The 27626-nt window shown below is 51.2% G+C and overlaps 1 protein-coding gene across 2 annotated transcripts; it reads right to left on the minus strand.

The window, feature by feature from the left end:
* Positions 1–1398: 1398 nt before the first annotated feature.
* Positions 1399–27354, minus strand: RGL3 (ral guanine nucleotide dissociation stimulator like 3). Of its 2 annotated transcripts, none has more exons than XM_055239426.1 (19): positions 27286–27354; positions 26703–26816; positions 24188–24411; positions 23965–24018; positions 23292–23503; positions 15096–15238; positions 14793–15008; positions 13738–13841; positions 13562–13646; positions 10656–10712; positions 10461–10547; positions 10221–10253; positions 10014–10135; positions 8216–8311; positions 8054–8122; positions 7869–7965; positions 5406–5558; positions 5205–5319; positions 1399–1855 (listed from the first exon to the last, which is right to left on the minus strand). In XM_055239426.1, exons 1-19 carry the CDS (start codon positions 27316–27318, stop codon positions 1737–1739), a joined length of 2133 nt encoding a protein of 710 aa, XP_055095401.1. In that variant the 5' UTR covers positions 27319–27354; the 3' UTR covers positions 1399–1736. The 2 variants fall into 2 exon arrangements, with proteins under 2 accessions (XP_055095401.1, XP_055095400.1); XM_055239425.1 differs by having other exon boundaries at positions 7869–7983.
* Between the last annotated feature and the right edge of the window lie 272 nt (positions 27355–27626).

Consider the following 27626-nt stretch of genomic DNA (forward strand, 5'->3'; position numbering starts at 1 on the left):
CTCCTGACCTCGTGATCCGCCCGCCTCAGCCTCCCAAAGTGCTGGGATTGCAGGTGTAAGCCACTGCGCCCGGCCAATTTTTGTATTTTTTTGTAGAGATGGGGTCTCACCATGTTGCCCAGGCTGGTCTCAAACTCCTGGGCTCAAAATCCTTCCACTTTAGCCTCCCAAAGTGCTGGGATTACAGATGTGAGCCACCACACCCAACTTCTTTTTCTCTTCTTTGCACAGAGGGGTTATCTGTGACAGGAAGAGGAAGAAGGTGGGGGCAAGTGAAACGGCCCATCCTTACAGGCCTTATTGACTCATGGGTAATGATGCTATTTGTTTCTAATTCTGATGGAATTTCAGTTACTCACTCTCCCATATATACAGCAGAAAAGAGGCATATCACCCCAAAAATGTTGGGGAAGGAAGTCCTAAACCCTCTTTGTGTGATAAGATCCTTTATTTAGTGAGACGTGATCTCACTGTATTGTCCAGGCTGGTCTCGAACTCAAGGACTTAAGGACTAAACCCTCTTTGTGTGATAGGATCCTTTATTTATTTATTTAGTGAGACATGATCTCACTGTGTTGCCCAGGCTGGTCTCGAACTCCTGAACTTACACGATCCTCTTACCTCAGCCTCCCAAAGTACTGGGATTACCCTCCTGAGCCACTGTGTCCGGCCAGACAGGATCCTGTCTGGCATCTGGGTTGAGTGTCATACCCGACCCAACACCTTTCTTAGGGCTCTTAGTTTTTGTTTTTGTTTTTGAGACAGGATCTCCCTCTGTCCTCCAGGTTGGAGTGCAGCGGCCCAGTTACTGCTTACTGCAGCTTCAACCTCCCAAGGCTCTGGTGATTCTCCCACCTCAGCCTCCCAAGTAGGTAGAATTACAGTCTCGTACCACCATACTCAGCAAATTTTTTGTTTGTTTGTTTGTTTGTTTTTGAGATAGGGTCTTGCTCTGTCGCCCAGGCTGGAGTGCAGTGGTGTGATCTCCGCTCACTGCAACCTCCACCTTCCGGGTTCAAGCAATTCTCCTGCCTCAGCCTCCCCAGTAGCTGGGGTTACAGGCGCATGACACCATGCCCGGCTAATTTTTTGTACTTTTAGAAGATGGGGTTTTGCTATGTTGGCCAGGCTGGTCTTGAACTCCTGACCTCAGGAGATCTGCCTGCCTTGGCCTCCCAAAGCACTGGGATTACAGGCGTGAGTCACCACGCCCAGCCAAATTTTTGTATTTTTTGTAGAGACAGGATCTCGTTATGTTGCCCAGGCTGGTCTTGGCTCTTAGGTTTCTCTCTCTCTCTGTTTGTGTGTGTGTGGGTGTGTGTGTGGTAGTTGTTTTCCCTTATCTTGATAAAGGGTGAACGTGGCACACAGGCACAAAATAAACAAGACTGACACCTGTTTCATAACTCTGGTCACATTTTCATCTGCATCTGTCACTTCTGATGCATCTCCAACATTTATAAGATTTCTCTGGGGAGAGATCTGACGTACCCATGCCCCACCCCTTTCTACAGTTATGGGATTGAGCTCTCCACCAGCCACCCATGGGCTGTCTTTGGAATATGGATCTAGTACCAGCAGGGTCAGAAAAAGATATGGGGTCCAATGGACTACAGTTGGGTGGTGGTCCTGGGATACAGAGCACAGTGGCCTCTACTGGGGGATGGCAGCTTTCTAGGAAAGGAGTCGCAAGCTTGCACGTGGGACTTGTGTCTTGTGGAGAGGACAGAGCTGCCTCAGGTTGGGGAGACAGGCAGAGTGTTCCGGGTCCCCTCTTTCCGTCGCAGCATGAAGTCTCCGGGGGCGACTGGACTCATGGCATAGAAGACGTTGGCATTGTCAGGTATCAGGAGCTCTGGTCAGGAGTGGAGATGGTGGTAATAGGCCCTCACAACCTTGTGTCACCCCCACAGAGGACCTGGGAGCCTCCTGCCACTCACCCTCGAACCTGAACAACCATGGGTCCCTCTGCAGTTACTGCCAAGCCAAGCTCATTCTGCTCCCACTGGGAACCTGGACGACTTCTCACTTGAAAACTTGTACCACCTCATGCCTTCCCTTATCATAAGCCTGGGCAACCTCCTAACATTCTCCTGCTCACCATAGAGACAAGGCAACCTGCAGTAAAACTTTGAGCAAACTGGCTGGGCGCAATGCCTCACGCCTGTAATCCCAGCACTTTGGGAGGCCGAGGTGGGTAGATCACTTGAGGTCAGGAATTAGAGACCAGTCTGGCCAACATGGTGAAACCCGTCTCTACTAAAAATACCAAAAAAATGAGCTGGGCGTGGTGGCACATGCCTGTAATCCCAGCTACTCGGAAGGCTGAGGCAGGAGAATCTCTTGAACCCAGGAGGTGGCTGTTGCGGTGAGCCGCGATCCTCCCATTGCACTCCAGCCTGGGCAACAGCGCGAGACTCCATCTCAAAAAAAAAAAACAAAAACCGACAACCTGCAGTAAAAGTTTGGGCAAACTTAGACCACCCTAGACCACCCCCCGCCAAACAACTTCCTGCTCACCCCACCCCTCCCCCACAACCACTCCCAGCCAATCTCATGCTGCTGTCACCATGAACTTGAACAACTTCCCACTTCCAGCCTGCACGAGCTTGTGGCCTCACACTCAACACCTGAGCAACCACAAGCATCCTTTCCTAATATCCAGCCAACCTCATGCCATGTACTTCAGCGTGAACACTCTCAATCCCTTGCTTCTCCCTGTCAGACAGGACAACCTCATGCTTCCTTGCTATCCATTTGGCTCTCTCCCGTCCCAAGTTCAGATAACTTCAGGGTCCCAGTGGTGAACAAACTTACTTCCTCACAAATCTAAGACCAGATGCCCTTTAGTCTCCCACCCCGTCAGGTTGAGCCTGAACAATCTCATCATGCTACAAACTTAAGATCAGACAAACTTCTACACTCCCTTCTCTCACTCGACCCTAGACAATCATTTTTTTTTTTTTTTTTTTGAGACGGAGTCTCACTCTGTCGCCAGGCTGGAGTGCAGTGGCGCAATGTTGGCTCACTGCAACCCTCGCCTTCTGGGTTCAAGTGATTCTTCTGCCTCAGCCTCCTGAGTAGCTGGGACTATAGGCGCCTGCCGTCATGCCTGGCTAATTTTTTGTATTTTTAGTAGAGACGGGGTTTCACCATGTTGGCCAGGATGGTTTCGATCTCTTGACCTTGTGATCCATCCGCCTTGGCCTCCCAAAGTGCTGGGATTACAGGCGTGAGCCACCATGCCCGGCCCTTTTTTTTTTTTTTTTTTAAATTGAGGCAGGGTCTTGCTCTGTCACCCAGGCTGGAGTGCAGTGGTGTGATCTCAGCTCGCTGCAGCCTCCACCTCCTAGGCTCAAGTTATCCTCCCACCTCAGCCTCCCCAGTAGTTGGAGTTGGGAATACAGGCACATGCCACCATGCTCAGCTAATTTCTCTCTCTCTCTCTCCATATATATATATATATACACACACACACACACATATACATATATACATATATATACACACGTATATACATATATACACATATACACATATATACATATATACACATATATACATATATACACATATATACATATATATACACATATACACATATATACACATATATACATATATACACATATATACACATATATACATATATACACATATATACATATATACATATATACATATATACACATATATACATATATACACATATACACATATACACATATATACATATATACATATATACACATATACACATATACACATATATACATATATACACATATACACATATATACACATATACACATATACACATATATACATATATACACATATATACATATATACATATATACACATATACACATATATACATATATACATATATACACATATACACATATATACATATATACATATATACACATATACATATATACATATATACATATATACACATATATACATATATACATATATACACATATATACATATATACATATATACATATATACACATATATACATATATACATATATACATATATACATATATACATATATACATATATACATATATATACACATATATACATATATATACATATATATATAAATTTTTTTTTTTTTTGAGACAGAGTCTTGCTCTGTCGCCAGGCTGGAGTGCAGTGGTGCAATCTCGGCTCACTGCAACCTCTGCTTCCTGGGTTCAAGCGATTCTTCTGCCTCAGCCTCCCGAGTAGCTGAGACTACAGGCATGTGCCACCACGCCCAGCTAATTTTTTTGTATTTTTAGTAGAGAAGGGGCTTCACCATGTTGGCCAGGCTGGTCTCGAACTCCTGACCTCAAGTGATCCACCTGCTTTGGCCTCCCAAAGTGCCGGGATTACAGGCGTGAGCCACCGCACCCACCCAATTTCTCTATTTTTTGTAGAGATGGGGTCTCGTCATGTTGCCCAGGCTGGTCTCAAACTCCTGAGCTCAGACAATCCACCCACCTTGACCTCCCAAAGTGCAGGCATTACAGTTGTGAGCCACTATGCCCAGCCCATCCTACAAATTGAAGGTCAGACCACCTTCTACACTCCCTTCTGTCACTTGTCCGTGGACAATCTTTTTTTTTTTTTTTTTTTTTTTTAGACAGAGTCTCGCTCTGTTGCCCAGGCTAAAGTACAGTCGTGTGATCTCGGCTCACTGCAACCTCCGCCTCCCGGATTCAAGCAATTATTCTCCTGCCTCAGCCTCCCGAGTAGCTGGGACTACAGGTGTGTGCCACCACACCTGACTAATTTTTGTATGTTTCGTAGAGACAGGGTTTCACCATGTTGGTCAGCCTAGTCTCAAACTCCTGACCTCAAGTGATCCGCCCAGCTTGACCTCCCAAAGTGCTGGGATTACAGACATGAGCCACCGCGCCTGGCCGGACCCTGGACAATCTTACTGTCTTTTAAATTCTAGGAAGATGACCTTTGGTGCCTCTCTCTCATACTGAGCCAAGACAACCTCATGACCCTACATCGTTGGGTTACAGATATTTTATGTCCTCTTACCCCCACTCTGATTATCTTACCCCTACTCTCTGCCTGAACCACCGCACAGCCCTGTGAACCCAAGTAACCTTGGGCTCCATCCTTGAGCCTGGTCAGTCTGCTCCCCTCCCCGCTGCCCCCTATCCTGAGCTCCAACCCATCCCTGCTCACCCCTGTCCCCAGCAAGGACTTGAAAGAGCTGATAGTCACGGGCCCAGGGCTGGGGCACATTGTGTTTCTGCAAGGCTCGCCGGACCACGCTGGGGGCTTTGTCCTGACTGGTCAGCTGGAAGAGAGGGGCGGGAGGTGAGGTGAGGGCCCCGGCCCCAAGGGCAGGGCAGCCCCCAGCAGACCCCCAGCCCAGCCCCTCACCAAGATGCTTCGATACAGGTTCCCGTGGTCGTTGTCGATGCTGACACGGATGACGCGGGCCTCCGGGCTCTGCTGCGCCGGGAGTGGGATTTGAGGGCTGCCCAGAGGGAAAGCGAAGGGCCGGGGGCTGGGCAGGTCCGGGCTCAGGGGCAGCTGCAGGCAGTAAGGGATGGAGGCTACAGCTTGGCCCATCTGCAGATGCTGAGGGCTAGAAAAGCATGAACACCCCAGCCACCACTGGTGTATTCAATAGCCCCACATTCAAAATCTAAAGAAAACATTTGCTAGGCGCAGTGGCTCATGCCTGTAATCTCAGCATTTTGGGAGGCTGAGATGGGTGGATCACCTGAGGTCGGGAGTTCAAGACCAGACTGGCCAACATGGTGAAACTCCGTCTCTACTAAAAATACAAAAATTAGCAGGGCCTGGTGGCGCATGCCTGTAATCCCAGCTACTTGGGAGGCCGAGGCAGGAGAATCACTTGAACTTGAGAGGCAGAGGTTGCAGTGAGCCAAGATCACGCCACTGCACTCCAGCCTGCGTGACAGAGCAAGACTCTATCTCAAAAATCAATCAATCAATAAATAAATATAAATAAATAAATAATAAAATAAAATCTCAAGAAAACATACTACTTCCTCCTACACATGCAGAGCCTGGGACATGCAACTAGGGCACATTCACAAGCCTGCATATACACCACCCTACCATATACAGACTTTGGTTACCTGTTATAGAAACAGACATGAACAGCATCCATATACACACAACCCATGCTCATGCACAAGAAATCCTGTGTACATATATATGTTGACAGTGGTTGTACACCCACAGCCCATGCCAATGAACAACCCCACACATGATGTTGTGAAGACTCAGGCCCACATTTCCTCTTCTGGTTCACAGATTCTTTTTCTTTTCTTTCTTTTTTTTTTTTTTTTTTTTTTTTTTTTTGAGACAGAGTCTTGCTCTGTCACCCAGGCTGGAATGCAGTGGTGCCATCTCAGCTCACTGCAACCTCTGCCTCCCAGGTTCAAGCAATTCTCATGCCTCACCCTCCCAAGTAGCTGGGATTACAGGCCTGTGCCACTATGCCCAGCTAATGTTTTTATTTTTAGTAGAGACAGGGTTTCACCATGTTGGCTAGGCTGGTCTCAAATTCCTGGCCTCAAGTGATCCACCGGCCTCGGCCTCCCAAAGTGCTGGGATTACAGGCATGAGCTACCATGCCCAGCCTTCATTTCCTTTTTTTTTTTTTTTTTTCTTTTAGAGGGAACCTTGCTCTGTCACCAGGCTGGAGTGCAGTGGCACCATCTCAGCTCATTGCAACCTCCGTCTCCCCGGGTTCAAGTGATTCTCCTGCCTCAGCCTCCCAAGTAGCTGGGACTACAGGTGTGTACCACCATACCGAGCTAATTTTTGTATTTTCAGTAGAGACAGAGTTTCACCACGTTGGCCAGGATGGTCTCGATCTCTTGACCTCATGATCCGCCTGCCTCGGCCTCCCAAAGTGCTGGGATTACAGGCATGAGCCACCGCGCCCAGTCTCTTTTTCTTCATAAACAGGATCTCGCTCTGTTATGCAGGCTAGAGCTCTGTCATGCAGGCTAGAGTGCTATGGCATGATCGTAGCTCACTGCAGCCTCAAACTTCTGGGCTCAAGCGATCCTTCCACCTCAGCCTCCTGAGTAGCTGGGACTACACCCAGCTAATTTTTTTGACTTTTAATAGAGATAGGGTCTCACTATGTTGCCCAGGCTGGTCTTGAACTCCTGGCCTCAAGCAATCCTCCCACTTTGGCCTCCCAAAGTGCCGGGATCAAAGGCAATAGCCACTGTGTCTGCCATGGTATGCAGATTCTTAGGGACATACATGTCCTCAAAAAAGTGTAGGCTGGGCGCGGTGGCTCACGCCTGTAATCCCAGCACTTTGGGAGGCCGAGGTGAGTGCATTGTTTGAGCTCAGGAGTTCGAAACCCACCTGGGCAACATGGCGGGACCTCATCTCTACTAAAGAAAAAAAAATAGCAGGGCGTGGTGGTGCACACCTGTGGTCCTAGCTACGTGGGAGGCTGACATGGAAGGATCGCTTGAGCCTGGGGGAGGGGTGGAAGTTGCGGTGAGCTGAGATTGTACCACTGCACTTCAGCCTGGGTGACAGAGCAAGAAGACCCTGTTTCAAATAAAAACAGGGTGTGATGTGATTGCACCCTAGATGACCCATGGGCAAGCAGTTACACAGGTCCAGATCTGAGCACGAGTCAGATTTATGAGTGATCACCCAAACAGGGCCATGCAGATGCATGCAATCCCCTGGATGGATACCCTGGGCACTCAGTGTGCCTCCTGTATACACTCCTGGCCCCACAATCCTTTGTGTACACATGTGCATGCACACACACGCACGCACACACAGAGCCTGGGTGCCTGCAGGCCCTCATGCACACACAAGCCGTCTTGGTACCTTGGTGCTGGGGCCCTGGGGCCCTGGAGAGGCCGGGGGACTGCCAGCAGGAGCATCTCTGCTTCTAGGACTTGAGGGGGGTGACCCTGGGGACACACTGGGGGAGATGCAGAGGCTGACGTGGGGTGGCTGTGCTGACTTCTGATCCCAGGATCCCTAGTCCCATCACCAAGCAGAATGCTCACCTGGAGGTGGGGGATGAGGGGTCCCCGGGACTCCCACTAGTTGATGAGCTTTTCTCTCGGGAAAGCTTCCTAAGGATGGGGACAGGGGATGAGGGTAAGGCAGGAGCAGCCCTTGCTGATATCCGCCCACATCACCCCCCCTACACACACCCCAAGACTCACGCACTGAGACGCTTGGTGAGGCTGATCCGCCGTCGGATGCGTGGGGAGCTGGGGCAGGAGGCAGCTGGTGGCTCAATGACCCAGGAGAGCCGGTAGCTGAGGGGTCAACATGTGGATGAGGTGGTGGGGGCAGGAAATACAGGGGATGGAAAGATAAGAGTTAGAATCGGTTGGGAAGTGGGTTTGGGGAGTAAGGGGGAGCAGCCAGAGGTGGCACCCCACATGTCAGGGTCAGGGTGGTAAATGAGGGTCACTGAGCATCAAGGTCTTATCAGAGATGGGACAGGATGGCTGATCAGGAGGTCACAAAGAGAGTCACAGGGTGGCGCTAAAGAATCAAATTGGGTCAGGATTAAAGTCAGGGTCAGGACCGGGTGCAGTGGCTCACGCCTGTAATCCTAGCACTTTGGGAGGCCAAGGCGAGAGGATTGCTTCGGGTCAAGAGTTTGAAACCAGCCTGGCCAATATAGTGAAACCCCATCTCTACTAAAAATACAAAAAAATTAGCCAGGTGTGGTAGCTCGTGCCTGTAATCGCGGCTACTTGGGAGGCTGAGGCAGGAGAATTGCTTGAGCCTGGGAGGCGGAGGCTACAGTGAGCCGAGATCACTCCACTGCACTCCAGCCTGGGAAACAGAGCCAGACTCTGTCTCAAAAATAAATAAATAAATAAATAAATAAATAAATAAATAAATAAATAAAATAAAGTCAGGGTCAGACTGGGGTCAGTCACCACTGGGGTCAATGGTTAGGATCACAGTTATATAGAAAGAAAGGACATAGTTGTCATAGTCAAGTTGGACAATCAAATAAACATAAAAGTTGGAGTCGGTTACTCGGAACTGAGGGTCAAGGGTTGGGGTCAGAGAGTCAGATGAGGGGTCCTGAATAAGGTCATGGGTCAGATAGGACCAAAGATGGGGAAGTCAACAGATGGGACAGTTGAGTTGAATGGCCAGCTGAATGCTAAAGTTGAGGTCAGAAAATCAGATGGGGTCAAAACTGAGGTCAGAGGTCAATTGAGACTTTTTTTTTTTGAGACAGGGTCTCACTCTGTCACCTAGACTGGAACTGCAGTGTCGTGATTTTGGCTCACTCCAACCTCCGCCTCCCAGGCTCCAGCAATCCTCCCACCTCAGCATCCTAAGTAGTTGGGACCAATGGCACTCAACACCACGTTCAGCTAATTTTTGTTTTTTTTTGAGATGGAGTCTCGCTCTGTTGCCCAGGCTGGAGTGCAGTGGCACGATCTTGGCCCACTGCAAGCTCCACCTCCCGGGTTCACGCCATTCTCCTGCCTCAGCCTCCCAAGTAGGTGGGACTACAGGCACCCGCCACCACGCCTGGCTAATTTTTTTTTTGTATTTTTAGTAGAGACGAGGTTTCACTCTGTTAGCCAGGCTGGTCTCAAACTCCTTACCTCATGTGATCCGCCCGCCTCGGCCTCCCAAAGTGCTGGGATTACAGGCGTCAGCCACCGTGCCCGGCCACGTTCAGCTAATTTTTGTATTTTTTTGTAGAGATGGGGTTTTGCCATGTTGCCCAGGCTGGTCTCGAAATCCTGGGCTCAAGTGATCCACCCACTTTGGCCTCCCAAGTGCTGGGATTATATGTGTGAACCACCAGGCCCAGTCTATTTGATTCGACTGGAGATACTGCAAGGTCCCAGGTTGTAGTGGGGGATCAGGGCTCAAGAGGGGGTCTTGGGAGGAGCTGGAGGTGTGTATGGAGTGGGTGGAATCCAGTTCGTGACCCAGGATCGGCTGGGGTGGGGCCAGGACAGGCTACAGGGTGGTCACCTTTGCTCCTCGGTGAGCTGGCGCTGGGCACGCAGGGCAGCCAGGATGGGCGGGTGGGGGCTCAGGGTGTAGCTCTGACAGCGCCTCTGCAGCTGCTGGATGCGGGCCAGGATCTCCCACTCCTGGGGGATGAGCCTCTGAGACCCTACCCCCGCCCCAACCCCCCCCTCAGGCACGACCCCCCCACCCACTGTAGCCTCCACTCACCTTCCTCCTCTTCTCAAAGTTAATGAGATCCCCCTGGGGGCAAAGTGTGTCTGAATTGCAGCACCCAGGGTCAAGGGTCAAGGGTCAAGGTCAGGGGCTGGGATGTCAGGAGCCCCACTGTAATAAGGGAGTGTGGGACGGTGTCAGGAGTACAGGTAGGATCAAGGGTGGATATCGGGAGGCCCATTGTGCTGGGGGCAAGTGGAGCTGGGGTCAGGGGTCAAGGGTCAGGGGTCAGACCTCCAACATATCCGGCAGGGCTGTGTCCAGCATAACCAGGTCCGTGAGAAAGGTGCCAAGGTAGGGGACAGGGCCTGGGGGTGGTTTCTGCAGCCCCCAAAGCTCCGGTCACTCAGGGCCATTACAGAGCCCATCACCCCCCACACCCCTCCCTGAAGGTCCCACTTGTCCCCATCCCAAACTGTAATCACTCACTGAGGGCAGGCTGCCTGGGGTGTTGTCCTCTTCTTGGGATCCGTCAGTGGCCTCCTCCTGGGGGAAGAGAAAAACTGAGCAGGCCTGGGGTCTCCTTGAACAATTCCTCAGGGACGATGCCTGCAAACCCATCGTATATACCCTTCGTGCTTTGAGTAATCAAAAGCCAGTGGTAGGCCAGGCGCGATGGCTCACGCCTGTAATCCCAGCACTTTGGGAGGCCAAGGCGAGCAGATCATGTGAGGTCAGGAGTTCCAGACCACCCTGGCCAATATGGTGAAACCCCGTCTCTACTACAGACCACCCTGGCCAATATGGTGAAACCCCGTCTCTACTAAAAATACAAAAATTGGCCAGGTATGGTGGCTCACACCTGTAGTCCCAGCTACTTGGGAGGCTGAGGCAGAAGGATAGCTTGAACCTGGGAAGCAGAGGCTGCAATGAGCCGAGATCACACCACTGCACTCCAGCCTGGGTGACAGAGTGACACTCCCACTCAAAAAAAATTTTTTCTTTTTTTTTTTTGAGATGGAGTCTTGCTGTCACCCAGGCTGGAGTGCAGTGGCAGGATCTCGGCTCACTGCAGGCTCTGCCCTCCGGGTTTCACGCCATTCTCCTGCCTCAGCCTCCCGAGTAGCTGGGACTACAGGCGCCCGCCACCACGCCTGGCTAATTTTTTTTTTTGTATTTTTAGTAGAGAGGAGGTTTCACTCTGTTAGCCAGGCTGGTCTCAAACTCTTTACCTCATGTGATCCGCCTGCCTTAGCCTCCCAAAGTGCTGGGATTACAGGTGTGAGCCGCTGCACCCAGCCAAAAAAAATTTTTTTTTAAAAAAGGCCAGACATGGTGGCTCACACCTGTAATCCCAGCACTTTGGGAGGCCAAGGCTGGCAGATCACATGAGGTAAGGAGTTTGAGACCAGCCTGGCTAACAGAGTGAAATGCTGTTTCTACTAAAAACATAAAAAACTAGCTGGGCATGGTAGCGTGTTTCTGTAATCGCAGCTACTTGGGAGGTAGAACCCGGGAGGTGGAGGTTACAGTGAGCCGAGATCGCACCATTGCACTCCAGCTTGGGCAACAAGACTAAAACTCCATCTCAAAAAAAAAAAAAAAAGAAGCCAGTGGTTAAGGCCCACTCTAGAAGCCAGACCACCTTGGGTGGGGGTAGGGAGGAGATAAACAGCAAGGAGCAGGCCCCATGAGAGGTGGGGCTTGTGGGGGTGGTGGCCGCCAGGGCTGGCCTTAACAAGGAGAGAATCCTTGTCCGCAGCTGGATGGCACAGGCCTGCCAGGGATCTCCTGGGTATCCTGAATTTGCTGTTGTTTATTTACTTTTTATTTTATTTTATTTTGAGATGGAGTCTCACTTTGTCACTCAGGCTGGAGTGCAGTGGCATGATCTTGGCTCACTGAAGGCTTGACCGCCCAAGTTCAAGTGATCCTCCCACCTCAGCCTCCTGAGTAGCTGGGACTACAGATGTGCACCACCAATGCCCAGCTAATTTTTGTATTTTTTGCAGAGATGGGATTTTGCCATGTTGCCCAGGTTGGTCTTGAACTCCTGGGCTCAAGTGATCCTCTCACCTCGGCCTCCCAAAGTGCTGGGATTGTAGGCGTGAGCCACCGAGCCCAGCTCATGTGCTATTCTAGGTGCTGGGCAGGAAAACAGGGTTTCACTCTGTTAGCCAGGAACAAAAATGACAAAATTTGGCTGGGAGTGATGGCTCACGCCTGTAATCCCAGCATTTTGGGAAGCCAAGGTGGGTGGATCACCTCAGGTCAGGGATTCGAGACCAGCCTGGCCAACATGGCAAAACCCCGTCTCTACCAAATACAAACATTAGCCAGGCGTCGTGGCGGGTGCCTGTAATCCCAGCTACTTGGGAGGCTGAGGCAGAAAGAATTGCTTGGTCCTAGGAGGTGGAGGTTGCAGTGAGCCAAGATCATGCCACTGCATTCCAGTCTGGGTGACAGAGCGAGACTCTGTCTCAATACAAACAAACAAAGAAACAAAAAAACGAACGATGACAACAACAACAACAACAACAACAAAAAACCAGATGTGTGGTTTTGAGGATGATGGAGGCTGGGAAGGCCTCTCAGAGGCAGGGACATTTGATCAGAGACCAGAAAGAGGTGAGTGAGCAAGTTGCATGCAAACCTTGAGGGGTGGAGAATGTTCCTGGCCCAGGGATCTATTCTAGATTCACTCTAAAAACCAGCGCCTGATTGCAGTGAGAATCTAAATCTTGCTTGTAAATAAGCCAGACTTTTTTTTTTTTTTTTTTTTTTTTTTTTTTTTTTTTTTTGAGACGGAGTCTCGCTCTGTCGCCCAGGCTGGAGTGCAGTGGCGCAATCTCGGCTCACTGCAAGCTCCGCGTCCCGGGTTCACGCCATTCTCCTGCCTCAGCCTCTCCGAGTAGCTGGGACTACAGGCGCCCGCCACAACGCCCGGCTAATTTTTTGTATTTTTTAGTAGAGACGGGGTTTCACCGTGGTCTCGATCTCCTGACCTCGTGATCCACCCGCCTCGGCCTCCCAAAGTGTAAGCCAGACTTTTGACACACATTTTTTAGTTTTGCTTATCAAGGTAAAGTCCTCAGGACATTTTTTTTTTTGTTCCCACCCTGTGCTATTACTCTGGCCTTAAGTAACCTTTTCTTTGTGACTTCTTGTGTTTTGCTGAGTGAATAAATAGGGCAGTCACTGACTGTGAACTATAACGCAGGAAGTAGAGGAAAGAAAAACGTGCAACCCGCCAGGGACAAGGGTAAGGTCATTGCTGAGCGGTAGGGAAGGACAGAGTGTCTTGACTACAGCAGGGCGATTCCCCCTGCCTGGCCCCAAGTCCCTCCCCCGCACTTCCCGGGCCTAAAATCCCCCGGGTCCGCATCCATCTCTACCTGGAAAAGAATCTCTCTGCTGCTGAGGTGGTTGTTCTCATCGGAGAAAATCTGTGAAAGTTTCCTGAAAGTAGATAGCGGTTCCCTGGGAGGACAGGAGAAGGGTGGTCAGGGGTCAGTGGCTTGGGAGGGTCAGACCTGGGATGGGGTGGGGAAGAGGTCTCACCCCAGCTCACCGGCTCACGGCCCCCCAGCTGCGCTTGAGCCGGTAGATGGGGTTAGATTGCAGGGCGGACAGGATGGCGCGCAAGGAGGAGAAGTTCCGCAGTTCTCGGCAGCGCTGCCAGGCGGTGGGGATGCAGGTCAGACCCAGGCATTATCCACCTTTCATCCGGAAACTTCTTCATCTTTTTTTTTTTTTTTTTTTTTTTTTTAGAGAGATAGGGTCTGTGGCCCAGGCTGGAGTGCAGTGGCTCGATCATAGCTCACTTGCTGCCTGGAACTCCTAGGCTTAAGCGATCCACATGCCTCAGCCTCTTGCCTCAGTAGCTGGGACTACAGGCGTGCGCCATCATGCATCGCTAATTATTATTATTATTTAGACAGAGTCTCGCTTTATCCCCCACGCTGGAATGCAGTGGCCTGATCTCGGGTCACTGCAACCTCCGCCTCCCGGGTTCAAGCGATTATCCTACCTCAGCCTCCCAAGTAGCTGGGATTACAGGGGCATACCACCACACCCGGCTAATTTTTTTTGTAAGTCTAATTTTTAATTTATTTATTTTTTCTTTTAGAAACATTGGTCTCACTATGTTGCCTAGGCTGGTCTCAAACTCAAGGGCTCAAGCGATCCTCCCTCTCCCCAAAGTGTTGGGATTACAGGCGTGAGTCACTGAGCCCGGCTTGATCCCGTGACTTGTGACGCCACGTCGGACCCCTGCGTCTTGTCTCACATCCGACAAGCTACCAAGACTCCCACTCATTCCCTAGGAGTCCCTTCCTCCTTCCTCCCTCGGGCCCCAGCCCCTCCCCAGCTGCCCCTCCAGCCCCTACCTTGACTTCTCCGGTCCGGGCTCCCTACTTCTCCCAGCTCCCTTGGGACCTAGTCGTGCCCGCAGCCTCTCTGCAGGACCCAGACCCTCCTCCCTGAACCCAAGTCTCACCCTAGGTATCAACTTTCCACCCCGTTCCCTCCCTCGCCTAGACTCGCCCCTATCTCTCTCCGGAGCCCTCATTTTTTCCCCTTGCCCCAGGGCCTGCCCCTGCATCCCTCCCCGCGCCCCCAACACACCTGGGCGATGCGGATCCACTTCTCCAGCCGCTGCGCCCTCTGCGGGGCGGCCAAGCCCGGTGCTCCGAGCACGGAACCCAGCACACAGCCGGTCACTGTGTTGAACTGGGCCACGGTGGCGCGCACAGTAGGGGAGGCGCCTGCAGCCCCCGGCCGGTCCCTCTGCGACCACACGGAGCCCAGGCACTCGTAGGGCCTCACCTTGGAGAAGAGCTCCTGGGCCAGAGGAGGGGTGTGGGACTGGTGCTTAGCAGAAACTGTCCCCTCACTGTGGCTCATCCCGACCCAGTCCGGGATCCTCACCAAGTCCATGAGGGTCAGCTGCTCGGCCACCTCGTCCACGCTGAAGTCCAGGAGCTGGGGACCTTGAGGCAGGAGCCCTTCCTCTTCCTCTGCGCAGGCCTCTGAAGAGTCTGGGTCAGAAGTTTGGGCAACTCTGGGAGGTCCTGATCATTAGAAATGGTTACAAACTCTCAAGTTTGAATCCAAGACTGGCCGTGTGACCTTGGGCGAGTCCCTGTCCCTCTCTGAGCCTCACTTTCCTCCTTTGTAAAACGGAGAACTCTCGTAATTTTTTTTTTTTTTTGAGACAGTCTTACTCTGTTGCCCAAGCTGGAGTGCAATGGCACAATCTTAGCTCACCACAACCTCCACCTCCTGGGTTCAATTGATTCTCCTGCCTCAGCCTTCTGAGTAGCTGGGATCACAGGCATGTGCCACCATGCCCGGCTAATTTTTGTATTTTTAATAGAGACAGGCTTTCAGCATGTTGGCCAGGCTGGTCTCAAACTTCTGACCTCAAGTGATCTGCCCGCCTTGGCCTCCCAAAGTGCTGGGATTGCAGGTGTGAGCCACCGCGCCTGGCCCTGAATGTTTTTAAGGATGTAACAGCAACAGTAATGTTCACTAAGCAGCTAGTGTGGATTTACTCAGTAACTCACCACACCAGCCCAGTGAGGGAGGTACTATTATTTATCCACCTTTTACAGTTAAGGAAAGGGAGGCAAAGAACAATTTGTCACATCTTTGGTGAATGGCAGGGCAGGGATTTGAAGCCAGGTACTCAAAGGCCAGAGAAGAAAATAGAGCTTTGTAATTTTGAACATGTATTAGGATAAGATTAATCTGACCTCTTTTTTTGGAAAGAGGTGATATGACTTCCTGGTTCAGGGAAGGCTATTGTCAGAAAGTCTCAAACTCAGATGCAAACTTGTCCACTAGCTTGCTGTGTAAAGCATGTATTTTAACCTCTCTGTGCCTTTTTTTTTTTTTTTTTAAGACAGAGGCTGACTCTGTCGCCCAGGCTGGAGTGCAATGGTGCGATCTTGGCTCACTGCAACCTCCGCCTCTGGGTTTCAACCAATTCTCCTGCCTCAGTCTCCCAAGTAGCTGGGATTACAGGCATGAGCCACCATGCCCAGCTAACTTTTGTATTTTTGTAGAGACAGGGTTTCACCATGTTGGCCAGGCTGGTCTTGAACTCCTGACCTCAAGTGATCTGCCTGCCTCAGCTTCCCAAAGTGCTGGGATTGCAGGGGTAAGCTGTGCCTTCTTTTTGAAACAGGCTCTCACTTGGTCACCCAGGCTGGAGTACAGTGGTGTGATCACAGTTCACTGCAGCCTCAACTTTTTGGGCTCCAGTGATCCTCCTGCCTCAGCCTCCTGAGTTGCTGGGACTGTAGGCACACACCACCATGCCCAGCTAATTTTTTATTTTTTGTAGGGACAGGGTCTCATTATGTTGCCAGGCTGGTCTCAAACACCTGGGCTCAAGCGATCCTCCCTGTTGGCTTCCCAAAGTTTTGGGATTGCAGGTGTGAGCCAGTGAGCCTGGCTGTGGATTTCGTTTTTTTTTTTGAGACGGAGTCTCGTTGTGTCGCCCAGTCTGGAGTGCAGTGGCGCAATCTCGGCTCACTGCAAGCTCCGCCTCCCAGGTTCACGCCATTCTCCTGCCTCAGCCTCCCAAGTAGCTGGGACTACAGGCGCCTGCCACTACGCCCGGCTAATTTTTCTGTATTTTTAGTAGAGACGGGGTTTCACCGTGTTAGCCAGGATGGTCTCGATCTCCTGACCTCGTGATCTGCCCGCCTCGGCCTCCCAAAGTGCTGGGATTACAGGCGTGAACCACCGCTCCCGGCCTCGTTTTTGTTTTTGTTTAAGATCATGCTACCAGACTGCTATAAAGTGCTGAACAATGTGAATAATTTTACTTTAGTGGATTTTGATGGTGGCACCCCCTAGGGGAAGCTTTGGAAGTTGGGGTCTTGAATTGTGCCCTCCAGCCTCCAAATGTATCTCCAGACATTTGTGTCTTTGAAAAACCTGTTTGTGGCTGGTCTCAAGGTAGTGACTTATCTCAATTGATTGTTCACAGTTACAGATTGAACTCCTTATTCTACTCTTTCCCCCTTCTCACTATTGCACTTGACTTGTCTTTAAGAAAGGAAGAAGCGGCCTGGCACAGTGGCTCACGCCTGTAATCCCAGCACTTTGGGAGGCTGAGGCAGGCGAATCACTTGAGGTCAAGAGTTCGAGACCAGCCAGGCCAACATGGCGAAACCCTGTCTCTACTAAAAATATAAAAATCAGCTGAGCGTGGTGGCAAGTGCCTGTAATCTCAGCTGCTTGGGAGGCTAAGGCTAGAGAATCACTTCAACCTAGAAGGTGGAGGTTGCAGTGAGCCAGGACCATGCCACCTCACTCCAGCCTGGGTGACAGAGACTCTGTCTCAAAAAAAAAAAAAAAGAAAAGAAAAGAAAAGAAGGCCGGGGGCAGTGGCTCACGCCTGTAATCCCAGCACTTTGGGAGTCCGAGGCGGGTGGATCAAGAGGTCAGGAGATCGAGACCACCCTGGCTAACACGGTGAAACCCCGTCTCTACTAAAAAATAGAAAAAATTAGCTGGGCGTGGTGGCGGGCACCTGTAGTCCCAGCTACCCAGGAGGCTGAGGCAGGAGAATGGCGTGAATTGGGGAGGCGGAGCTTGCAGTGAGCTGAGATCGCGCCACTGCACTCCAACCTGGGCGACAGAGCGAGACTCCATCTCAAAAAACAAAACAAAACAAACAAAAAAAAAAAAAAGAAAAGAAAAACATGTCTGCAATAATCTGCATCTAGAACCTGACTATTTTGTTCGTAAACACAATTTTTTTTGGCTCCAAGAATGCAAGGACCATGAAAGTCTGGGCTTTGTTTTGTTTGCAAATTGCAAATGTTCCTCACAAGTTTGGAAAATGATGTCCCCAGCACTTATGTTGCTGTCTTTGCCTCACCAGTGCCCTCCCCTGCATTAGTTGGTGCTTGTTGCTGTCAGTACAACAGCACTGTGACACTCTACTCTGATGCTAGCGCAGGCAAAGACACGGGACAACCTCATCATGTGTCCTAGTGGGGCATACCCAACCATTACCCATTGACAACATGGTTTATTGCTGTGTAAATTACTCTCACTTTCCTTCTCCTTTGTACTAGTTATGGCATCATACTATTATTTTATTTTATTTATTTATTTTGTGACGGAGTCTTGCTGTGTCGCCCAGGCTGGAGTGCCGTGGCTCAATCTCGGCTCCCTGCAACCTCTGCCTCCAGGGTTCAAGTGATTCTCCTGCCTCACCCTCCCGAGTAACTGGGACTACAGGAGGTGCCACTATGCCCAGCTAATTTATTTATATACATATATATATATATATTTTTTTTTTTTTAGTAGAGATGGGGTTTCACCATCTTGGCCGGACTGGTCTCGAACTCCTGACCTCAGGTGATCCTCCTGCCTTGGCTTCCCAATATGCTGGGATTACAGGCATAAGCCACAGCACCCTGCCCCCATACTATTATTTTAAAATAATCTTTGTAAATCTGTGTAATTACCTCTTTCATCTTGAATTAGGACAGGTGGCATTGCAAAATATTAGCTTTTAGAAGTGGGTACTGGGCTGGGCACACCTATAATCCCAGCACTTTTGGAGGTTGAGGTAGGAGGATTGCTTGAGACCAGGAGTTTCAGACCAGCCTGGGGGGCGTAGTGAGACCCCATCTCTACAAAAAAAATGTTTTTAAAGTTGCGCATCCTGACGAACACCTGCAGTCCCACCTACTCAAGAGGCTTAGGAAGGAGGATCTCTTGAGCCCAGGAGGTCAAGGCTGCAGTGAGCTGTGATCGTGCCATAGCACTCCAGCCTGGGTGACAGAGCAAGAAACTGTCTCTCCTCCCCGCCCCCGCAAAAAAATAGGCACTGGAAAAAAAATGCCCTACATCTAATCAAACCTTTAAATCTTACAGCAATTATGAGGATAGAGAAACATGCTGCATGAAACCATGAGGTAAGTCCAAAAGAATGTGAGATGTACCTCAGGAAAAATGACCATTTTTTTGCCCTCTAATGGCTTCAAACAAGAAGCAAGGGGGATCTGTTACAGAATAAAAGAGACTTAAGAACAAACAACCGGTCGGGGGTGGTGACTCATGTCTGTAATCTCGACATTTTGGGAGGCCGAGGTGGGCAGATCACTAGAGGTTAGGAGTTCAAGACCAGCCTGGCCAACATGGCGAAACCCCCTCACTACTAAAAATACAAAAATTAGCTGGGCGTGGTGGTGGGCACCTGTAAACTCAGTTACTCAGGAGGCTGAGCCAGGAGAATTGCTTGAACCCAGGAGGCAGAGGTTGCAGTGAGCCAAGATCATGCCACTACCCTCCAGCCTGGACGACAGAGTGAGACTCCGTCTCAAAAAAAAAGAGAAGCAAACAACCAAATACCTTGAGTAGATCTTTGGATTTCAGTTTGAAGAAACAACTATTCCTCCTTCCCCTAGCTCTATCACCTGGAGTGCAGGGGCATGCTCACAGCTCACGGCAGCCTTGATTTCCCAGAGTCAACAGATCCTCCCACCTCAGCATCCTAAGTAGCTGGGACTATAGGCATGTGCCACAACACCTGGCCAGAAACAACTGTCAAAAGAAAATTTAGGCCTGGGTGCGGTGGTGGGCACCTGTGGTCTCAGCTACTCAGGAGGCTGAGGTGGGAGGGTCAGGAGTTCAAGCCCAGCCCAGGCAAAATAGGAAGACCCAGTGTCCAAAAAAAGGTTCAGGCGCAAGCAGGGGATTTGAATATTTGAATGTAGACTGGGTATTTTTTCTGTTTTTGAGGCAGGGTCTCGCTCTGTCACCTAGGCTGGAGTACAGTGGCATAATCACGGCTCACTACAGCCTTGACCCTCCCAGGCTAAAATGATCCTCTTGCCTCAGCCTCCCAAGCAGCTGGGACTATAGGCAGTCACCACCACGCCCAGCTAGTTATTTGTAGACACAAAGTTTCAACATGTTGCCCAGGTTAGTCTCGATCTCCTGGGCTCAAGCCATCCACCTGCCTTGGCCTCCCAAAATGCTGGGATTGCCAGCAGGCGCCTCTGCATCTGGCCTGGACTGGATTTTTTTAATATTAAATATTTCTGATTTTTTTAAAATTATGAACATGAAGGTTATTAAAAAATAAAAATAAAAGAGCTGGGCACCATGGCTCACGCCTGTAATATCAACACTTTGGGAGGCCAAGGTGGGCAGATCACCTGAGGTCAGGAGTTTGAGACCAGCCTGACAAACATGGAGAAACCCCCCTCTCTACTAAAAATACAAAATTAGCCGGGGGTGGTGGTGCGTGCCTGTAATCCCAGCTACTCGGGAGGCTGAGGCAGGAGAATCACTTGAACCCAGGAGGCAGAGGTTGAGGTGAGCTGAGATCCTGCCATTGCACTCCAGCCTGGGCAACAAGAGCGAAACTCTATCTCAAAAAAAAAAAAAAAACAAAAAAAAAAAAAAAAAAAAGCAAGCCTGTTGTCAGACGTGTGTACCCAAAACATTTATGTATGAACTGACATAAGCCTGGGATTTGTTTTAAAATCATCCTGAAAATATTTTTTTGTGAAATTGATCATCGTTGTTGATAGGTGATGGATGTCTGAATGTTCTTCATACTATTCTCTCTACTTTTGTATATGTCTGAAATTTTCTATAGCAAAAAGTGAACCCAAAATAAAGTTGTTAAAATAAAATAGATGAGCGTGGTGGTCATCTACTTTCTTCTAAACTACATGGTGCAAGTGTAGTCTTAGCTACTCAGGAGGCTGAGGTAGGAGGCTCGCTTGAGCCCAGGAGTTTGAGTCCAGCCTGGGCAAGAGAGCAAGACCCTGTATCTAAAAATAAAATTCATAGTCGGGTGTGGTAGCTCACGCCTGTAATCCCAGCACTTTGGGAGACTGAGGTGGGTGGATCACCTGAGGTCAGGAGTTCGAGACCAGACTGACCAACATAGTGAAATGCTGTCTCTAATAAAAATACAAAATTAGCTGGGTATAGTGGCAGGTGCCTATAATCCCAGCTACTTGGGAGGCTGAGGCAGGAGAATCTCTTGAACCCGGGAGGAGGAGGTTGCAGTGAGCTGAGATGGCACCACTGCACTCCAGCCTGGGCGACAGAGCAAGACTCCGTCTCAAAAAAAAAAAAAAAAAAAAAAGGCAGGGTCAGGCACAGTGGCTCACACTTACAATCCCAGCACTCTGAGAGGTTGATGCTGGAGGATTGCTTAAGCCCAGGAGTTCGAGACCAGCCTGGGCAACATGGCAAGACCCCATCTCTAAAAAGAAAAGAACTGAATTTTATTTAATTTTAATTAATTATTATTATTATTATTATTTAGGCGGAGTCTCGCTCTGTCACCCAGGCTGGAGTGCAGTGGCTCGATCTCGGCTCACTGCAAGCTCCGCCTCCCGGGTTCACGCCATTCTCCTGCCTCAGCCTCCCAAGTAGCTGGGACTACAGGTGACTGCCACCACGCCCGGCTAATTTTTTTTGTATTTTTAGTAGAGACGGGGTTTCACCATGTTAGCCAGGATGGTCTCGATCTCCTAACCTTGGGATCTGCCCGCCTCAGCCTCCCAAAGTGCTGGGATTACAGGTGTGAGCCACTGCGCCCGGCCAATTTTAATTAATTTAAATAGCGACAGGGGCTAGTGGCTACCACATTGGACTGTGGAGCTCTAATGACTTGGAATCAGCTGGAGAAATCATATATATATATATATATGATCATATATATATATATATATATATATACACCTTTATATATATATAAATAACTGAGACTTTGTCACCAGGGATAGAGAAGTGGCTGCTACTTTCTAAATTGGACAGGAATGTGGCTACTATAATCTGGAGATTAAGCGATGGGGATTAGGGATAGAGATGCTTTTGTGATGCGGATCAGATCAAACACAGATGGGTGAAAGATGATACTTCCTAAGCAGGATGCAATTATTCAGCAAACTAATCTGTGTTGTTCCTACCCCTGGGGACAGAGCTGGGAGCAAGAACAACAGGTCCTCCTCTCATGCACTCACAGTCTATGAGATGAACAAAGGCCAATAATCAAGGAAGGAGGCTGCGCGTGCGCAACGGCTCATGGCTGTAATCCCAGCGTTTTGCGAGGCCAAGGCAGGCAGATCACTTGAGTTCAGGAGTTTGAGACCAGCCTGGGCAACATGGCACAACCTCACCTTTACAAAAAAATTAGCCGGGCGTGGTGACATGCGCATGTGGTCCCAGCTACTCAGGAGGCTGAGACAGGAGAATGGCTTGAGCCCAGGAGGTGGAGGTTGCAGTGAACCGAGATCATGCCACTGCACTCCAGCCTGGGTGACAGAGCGAGACTCCGCCTAAAAAAAAAAAAAAAAAAAAAAAATTAAAAAAGAAATTCAAAAATAAGAAAAATTTTACAGGCTGGGCATAGTGGCTCGCGCCGGTAATGCCAGCACTTTGGGAGACCCAGTCGGGAGGATCACCTGAGCCCAGGATGTTGGGCCTGCAGTGAGCCATGATGGAGACACTGCACTCCAGCCTGAGCAACAGAGCAAGACCCTGACTCAAAAAAAAAAAAAAAAATTAAAGACAAGTATCAAGGCAATGGTTGGTAGCTAGAAACACAGCATCCTGACCCAATGGCACCAAGGAGGGAAAAGTATTAGACACATGCTAATACTTCAGACAAAGAATTTGGTTTTTTTTTTAGATGGAGTTTCGCTCTTGTTGCCCCAGGCTGGAGTGCAATGGCACGATCTCGACTCACCGCAACCTCCGCCTCCCAGGTTCAAGCAATTCTCCTGCCTCAGCCTCCCGGGTAGCTGGGATTATAGGCATGCGGCAACAGGCCTGGCTAATTTTGTATTTTTAGTAGGGATGGGGTTTCTCCATGTTTGTCAGGCTGGTCTCAAACTCCTGACCTCAGGTGATACACCAGCCTCAGCCTCCCAAACTGCTGGGATACAGGCATGAGCCACCACACCCGTGACAAAGAATTATTATCCCCATTGTAAAGATGAGGAAATTGAGACTTAGAGTTAAAAATCTTGCTTAAGTTTTGCAGCTCTGAGAGGGGAGAGAAAGCCTGTGTGGGAAGAAGCAGACAGGAAAGGCCTTCTCAGAACACGACTGGATCTGAAAACCCCTCACCTGTCCACACTTGAGGCGGCTCCTCTTCCTGCTCTCGCTCAGCCTCCTCCAAAAAATCTTCCAGAAGCTTCTCTGCTTTTCCAGCCTCAGCACTCCCTGGGGCCGCCCAGCCCAGAAAGGTTCGGACACTGCCCAGGTCTGAGTGGGCAGGGGGGTCTCGGAAATCCTGAGGGTGGTCCTGCAGCCAGGAGCCCAGCACTGACACCACAGCCCTGGCCAGAGAGGCAGGGTCTCAGAGCTGGGTTCAGAGTGTGAGACCTAGAATATGACTCCTGGTACCTTTTTTTTTGAGACAGAGTCTTACTGTGTCACCAAGGCTGCAGTGCAATGGCCTGATCTTGACTCACTGCAACCTCAGCCTCCTGAGTAGCTGGGACTACAGGCATGCGCCACCACGCCCGGCTAATTTTTTTTTTTTTTTTTTTTTTTTGCATTTTTAGTAGAGACAGGGTTTCGCCATGTTGGCCAGGATGGTCTCTAACTCCTGACCTCCAGTGATCCACCTGCATCTGCCTCCCAAAGTGTTGGGATTACAGGCATGAGCCATCGCGCCCCACCTGACTCCCAGTCTCTTATTACCCAACCTGCAATTTTCAAAACCCCAGGCCGACTGCTAACCTTTGACCTCTGGGATTTCCCTCCCCACACTCCCCTATCTGGATGAAGGACCCACCTCAGGTTCTTGTTGAAGCTCAGATCTTGTACCGCTGTCTTCTTGATCTCTACCCTGGGAAGAGGCCCCCCCAGCAGGTGAAGAAGGGGGAAGCTAGAGGGGGCTTAGGAAGAGGGCTCTGGGTCTGGGAGGTTTTTCCAGGTTCCACACCTGAGGAGGTGGAGGGAGGTGCCCAACTGGGGTTCTAGGGTGGGGAATATGGAGGTTCTGGTTCGCTACTGACCCGGGAGGTGGGGGCGGTGGCATTGGTGGCAGCAGAAAACCCAGCAGGCGGGCAGTGGGTACAAAGGTCCGGTAGGTGGCCAGGAAGGCGGGCACGAAGCTAGGGTCCTGCTCACGGTCTCCAGACACCAACTCTCCCACCAGCCGCTCCAGGCGCGCCGCCCTCAGCACCCGCACCTTACTGGTTCGATAGTGGAGGAAGGTATTGGCAATGGGGCTGGGGGCCTGCAGGAGGGGAGAGGTGGCCATGAGAGAGCAGGAGTGGTCCTCGCAGCACCCCTTCTCTAATCACGTTCATCACTAGCACCACTCTTTTTTTTTTCTTTTTTCTTTTTTTTTTTTTTGAGACAGAGTCTCACTCTGTTGCCCAGGCTAGAATGCAGTGGCATGATCTTGGGTCACTTAACTTCTGCCTCCTGGGTTCAAGCAATCCTCCTGCCTCAGTCTCCAAGTAGCTGAAACTACAGGCCCACACCATCACGCCCAGCTAATTTTTGTATTTTTGTAGAGATGGGGTTTCACCATGTTGGTCAGACTGGTCTTGAACTCCTGACCTCAAATGATCCGCCCACCTTGGCCTCCCAAAGTCTCCCAAAGGGCTGGGATTACAGGCGTGAACCACTGTGCCCAGCCCCTAGCACCACTTTTTTTTTTTTTTTTTTTGAGACAGAATCTCACTCTGTCACCTAGGCTGGAGTGCAGTGGCGTGATCTTAGCTCACCGCAACCTCCGCGTCCTGGGTTCAAGCAAATCTCTGCCTCAGCCTCCCAAGTATCTGGGATTACAGTCACCCGCCACCACGCCCAGCTAGTTTTTTTGTATTTTTAGTAGAAAAAACTACTGTCTTTTTTGGTGGCCATGGTGTTTCACTGTCTTGGCCAGGTTGGTCTTGAACTCCTGACCTGAGGATCCACTCGCCTCGGCCTCCCAAAGTGCTGGGATTACAGGCGTGAGCCACCTCCCCCCGCCTGTAGCGCCATCCTTGCATGTGATTCCTCTGACTCCCGGCTTCTTGGAGTTATTGTTTTGGTTTGTTTTTCTTAGAAACAGGTCTTGTTTTGTTGCCCAGGCTGGGGTGCAGTGGCACAATCATGGCTCACTGCAGCCTCCAAGTCCTAGACTCAAGCCGTCCCCCTGCCCCAGCCTCCTGAGTAGCTGGGAACACTACTGGGCATCACCACGCACAGCTAATTTTTTAATTTTTATTATATTTATTTATTTATTTATTTATTTATTGAGATGGAGTCTCGCTCTGTCATCCCGGCTGGAGTGCAGTGGCGCAATCTCGGCTCACTGCAAGCTCTGCCTCCCGGGTTCATGCCATTCTCCTGCCTCAGCCTCCAGAGTAGCTGGGACTACAGGTGCCCACAACCACGCCGGGCTAATTTTTTTTTTTTTTTTTTTTTTTTTTTTGAGACGGAGTCTCGCTCTGTCACCCAGGCGGAGTGCAGTAGCGCAATCTCGGCTCACTGCAAGCTCCGCCTCCCGGGTTCACGCCATTCTCCTGCCTCAGCCTCTCCAAGTAGCTGGGACTACAGGCGCCCGCCACCACGCCCGGCTAATTTTTTGTATTTTTAGTAGAGACGGGGTTTCACCGCGGTCTCGATCTCCTGACCTCGTGATCCGCCCATCTCGGCCTCCCAAAGTGCTGGGATTACAAGCGTGAGCCACCGTGCCCGGCCTCGCCGGGCTAATTTTTTTGTATATTTAGTAGAGACGGGGTTTCACCGTGTTAGCCAGGATGGTCTCGATCTCCTGACCTCGTGATCCGCCCGCCTCGGCCTCCCAAAGTGCTGGGATTACAGGCGTCAGCCACCGCGCCCGGCCTAATTTTTATTTTTACATAGAGAGAATCTTGCTGTGTTGTCCAGGCTGGTCTCGAATTCCTGGCCTCCCGCCTTGGTCTCTCAAAGCGCAGGGATTATAGGTGTGTGCCCCACACCCTGCCCGCTTGAAGTTATTATTCCTCCTCATCCACAAATACCTCCTGCAACTTGCCCTGGAAACCCTCCCTCTCCCATGCCCTGTCCCCTACTCCCTCCCCCCTCCCCCCCGTCCCCCCCCCCCGCCCACACACACACACACATACACACACACACACACACACACACACTCTTGTCCACCCCGGGCTTCCCTCAGCCCTCCTGTCGCGCTTCACTGGCTGCCCCACCCGCCCTCACCTAGTCACTTCTAAACCAACCCCATTCCACCTTCCAGCCCCGGCCCTCTAAACCTGCCTTTCCCAACTCTGCCGTCCAGTTCTGTCCTTACCAAGTTGTCCCCAGGCTCCTCTCGGGAACTGCGCGGCCATCACCTGGCCCCACCCCATTCCCTGGATCTCCCCCCACTTACCTGGCCGCCCCCAGTCCCCTTTCTACCTGGTCGCCTCATCTGGTCGCCTCTGAGCCCCTCCCTTCCTTCTGCCCACTGCACCTGGCGGCCTGTGCTCGGCTCTCCAGCTCCGCCCTCACCTGGTCGCTTCCGGCCCCGCGCCACCCACCAAACCCCCTCCTCACCTGGCTGCCCCCGGGGCCCTCCGCCGGGCTCCAGCGCTGACTGCGCTGCCGCCGCAGGGAGACACTGTACACCGCGCCGTCCTCGGTCTCTTCACCCCAGTCCTGCAGCGGTGCCTGGACGCAGAGGCGGACTCAGGGCACCAAAGGGGCACAGGTCCTGGGGCCTCAGCCTCCTTGGCGGCTCGGACTCGGGCCGAGTCGTCCTGCTGCATCCCCACGCCCCTTCCCGGCCAGAAGCTGCGAGACTCGGGCTGGGGTCCCAGGCTAGTCCCCTCCTCGCTGCGGGTCCCCTCCTCCCAGGTCCTGAGGACATGAGGTGGCATTTGGGGATGTCCCAGGGCCCAGTCTCATAGAACCTGTCTCTAGCCCTTTCTGCCGACCGCTCTCAGAGACTCGCGCCCCCATCCCTAAGAGGAACCAGTCGCTTCACTGGGTCAAGGGCCGTGAGTCCCCAGGAGGGGACTCCAGGGCAAGTTCAGATTGGGAGCAGATAGCGTCCCAATCTGAATTTAGCGGGCACTTGGAGTTTCTGGACCTGCGGGTCACCAGGGATGCGGGGTCCGGGGATCCCTTGTTCCCTTACCAGGGCCAGCTCTTTGCCTGCTGTGCGCTCCATGGCCGGCGCCCGTCCCTCTCAGTGGCGCCGCTGAGTGAGGCGGAAGGGCCGGCGGGTGGCGGGCAGTGGCCAGGCGCTGGGGCCAGAGGGGCGGGGCGGCCGATCTGCTGGGGCGGGGCGGTGCAGGCCGGACCCTGCCTCTGGGTGCCTCCAGCCGACCCCGCGCCAGCCCAGGAGAGGTCCTGGCTCTTCCGCTGGGTGCCTATCAATCTGTCCCCAGAAGAAAGGACACATCTGTCCCGAAGGGGTCTTTTTTGTATCCCCAGATGTGGGGGAGCTCCTGTGTGGGAGCATGTGTGTGTCCCCAG

Source organism: Symphalangus syndactylus, chromosome 13, assembly GCF_028878055.3.
Source record: "Symphalangus syndactylus isolate Jambi chromosome 13, NHGRI_mSymSyn1-v2.1_pri, whole genome shotgun sequence".
In the NCBI taxonomy this organism is placed as follows: domain Eukaryota; kingdom Metazoa; phylum Chordata; class Mammalia; order Primates; family Hylobatidae; genus Symphalangus; species Symphalangus syndactylus.

What these genes read in the sequence shown, in the direction of transcription:
- RGL3 (XM_055239425.1), bottom strand. Translation starts at nt 27,318, where the DNA reads ATGGAGCGCACAGCAGGCAAAGAGCTGGCCCTG. An exon ending in CCCAGGGCCCCAGCACCAAG is followed by an intron (nt 5,559 to 7,868) that starts GTACCAAGACGG and finishes TACTGCCTGCAG; the next exon opens with CTGCCCCTGAGCCCGGACCT. An exon ending in ACCTGTATCGAAGCATCTTG is followed by an intron (nt 5,320 to 5,405) that starts GTGAGGGGCTGG and finishes CCTCTCTTCCAG; the next exon opens with CTGACCAGTCAGGACAAAGC.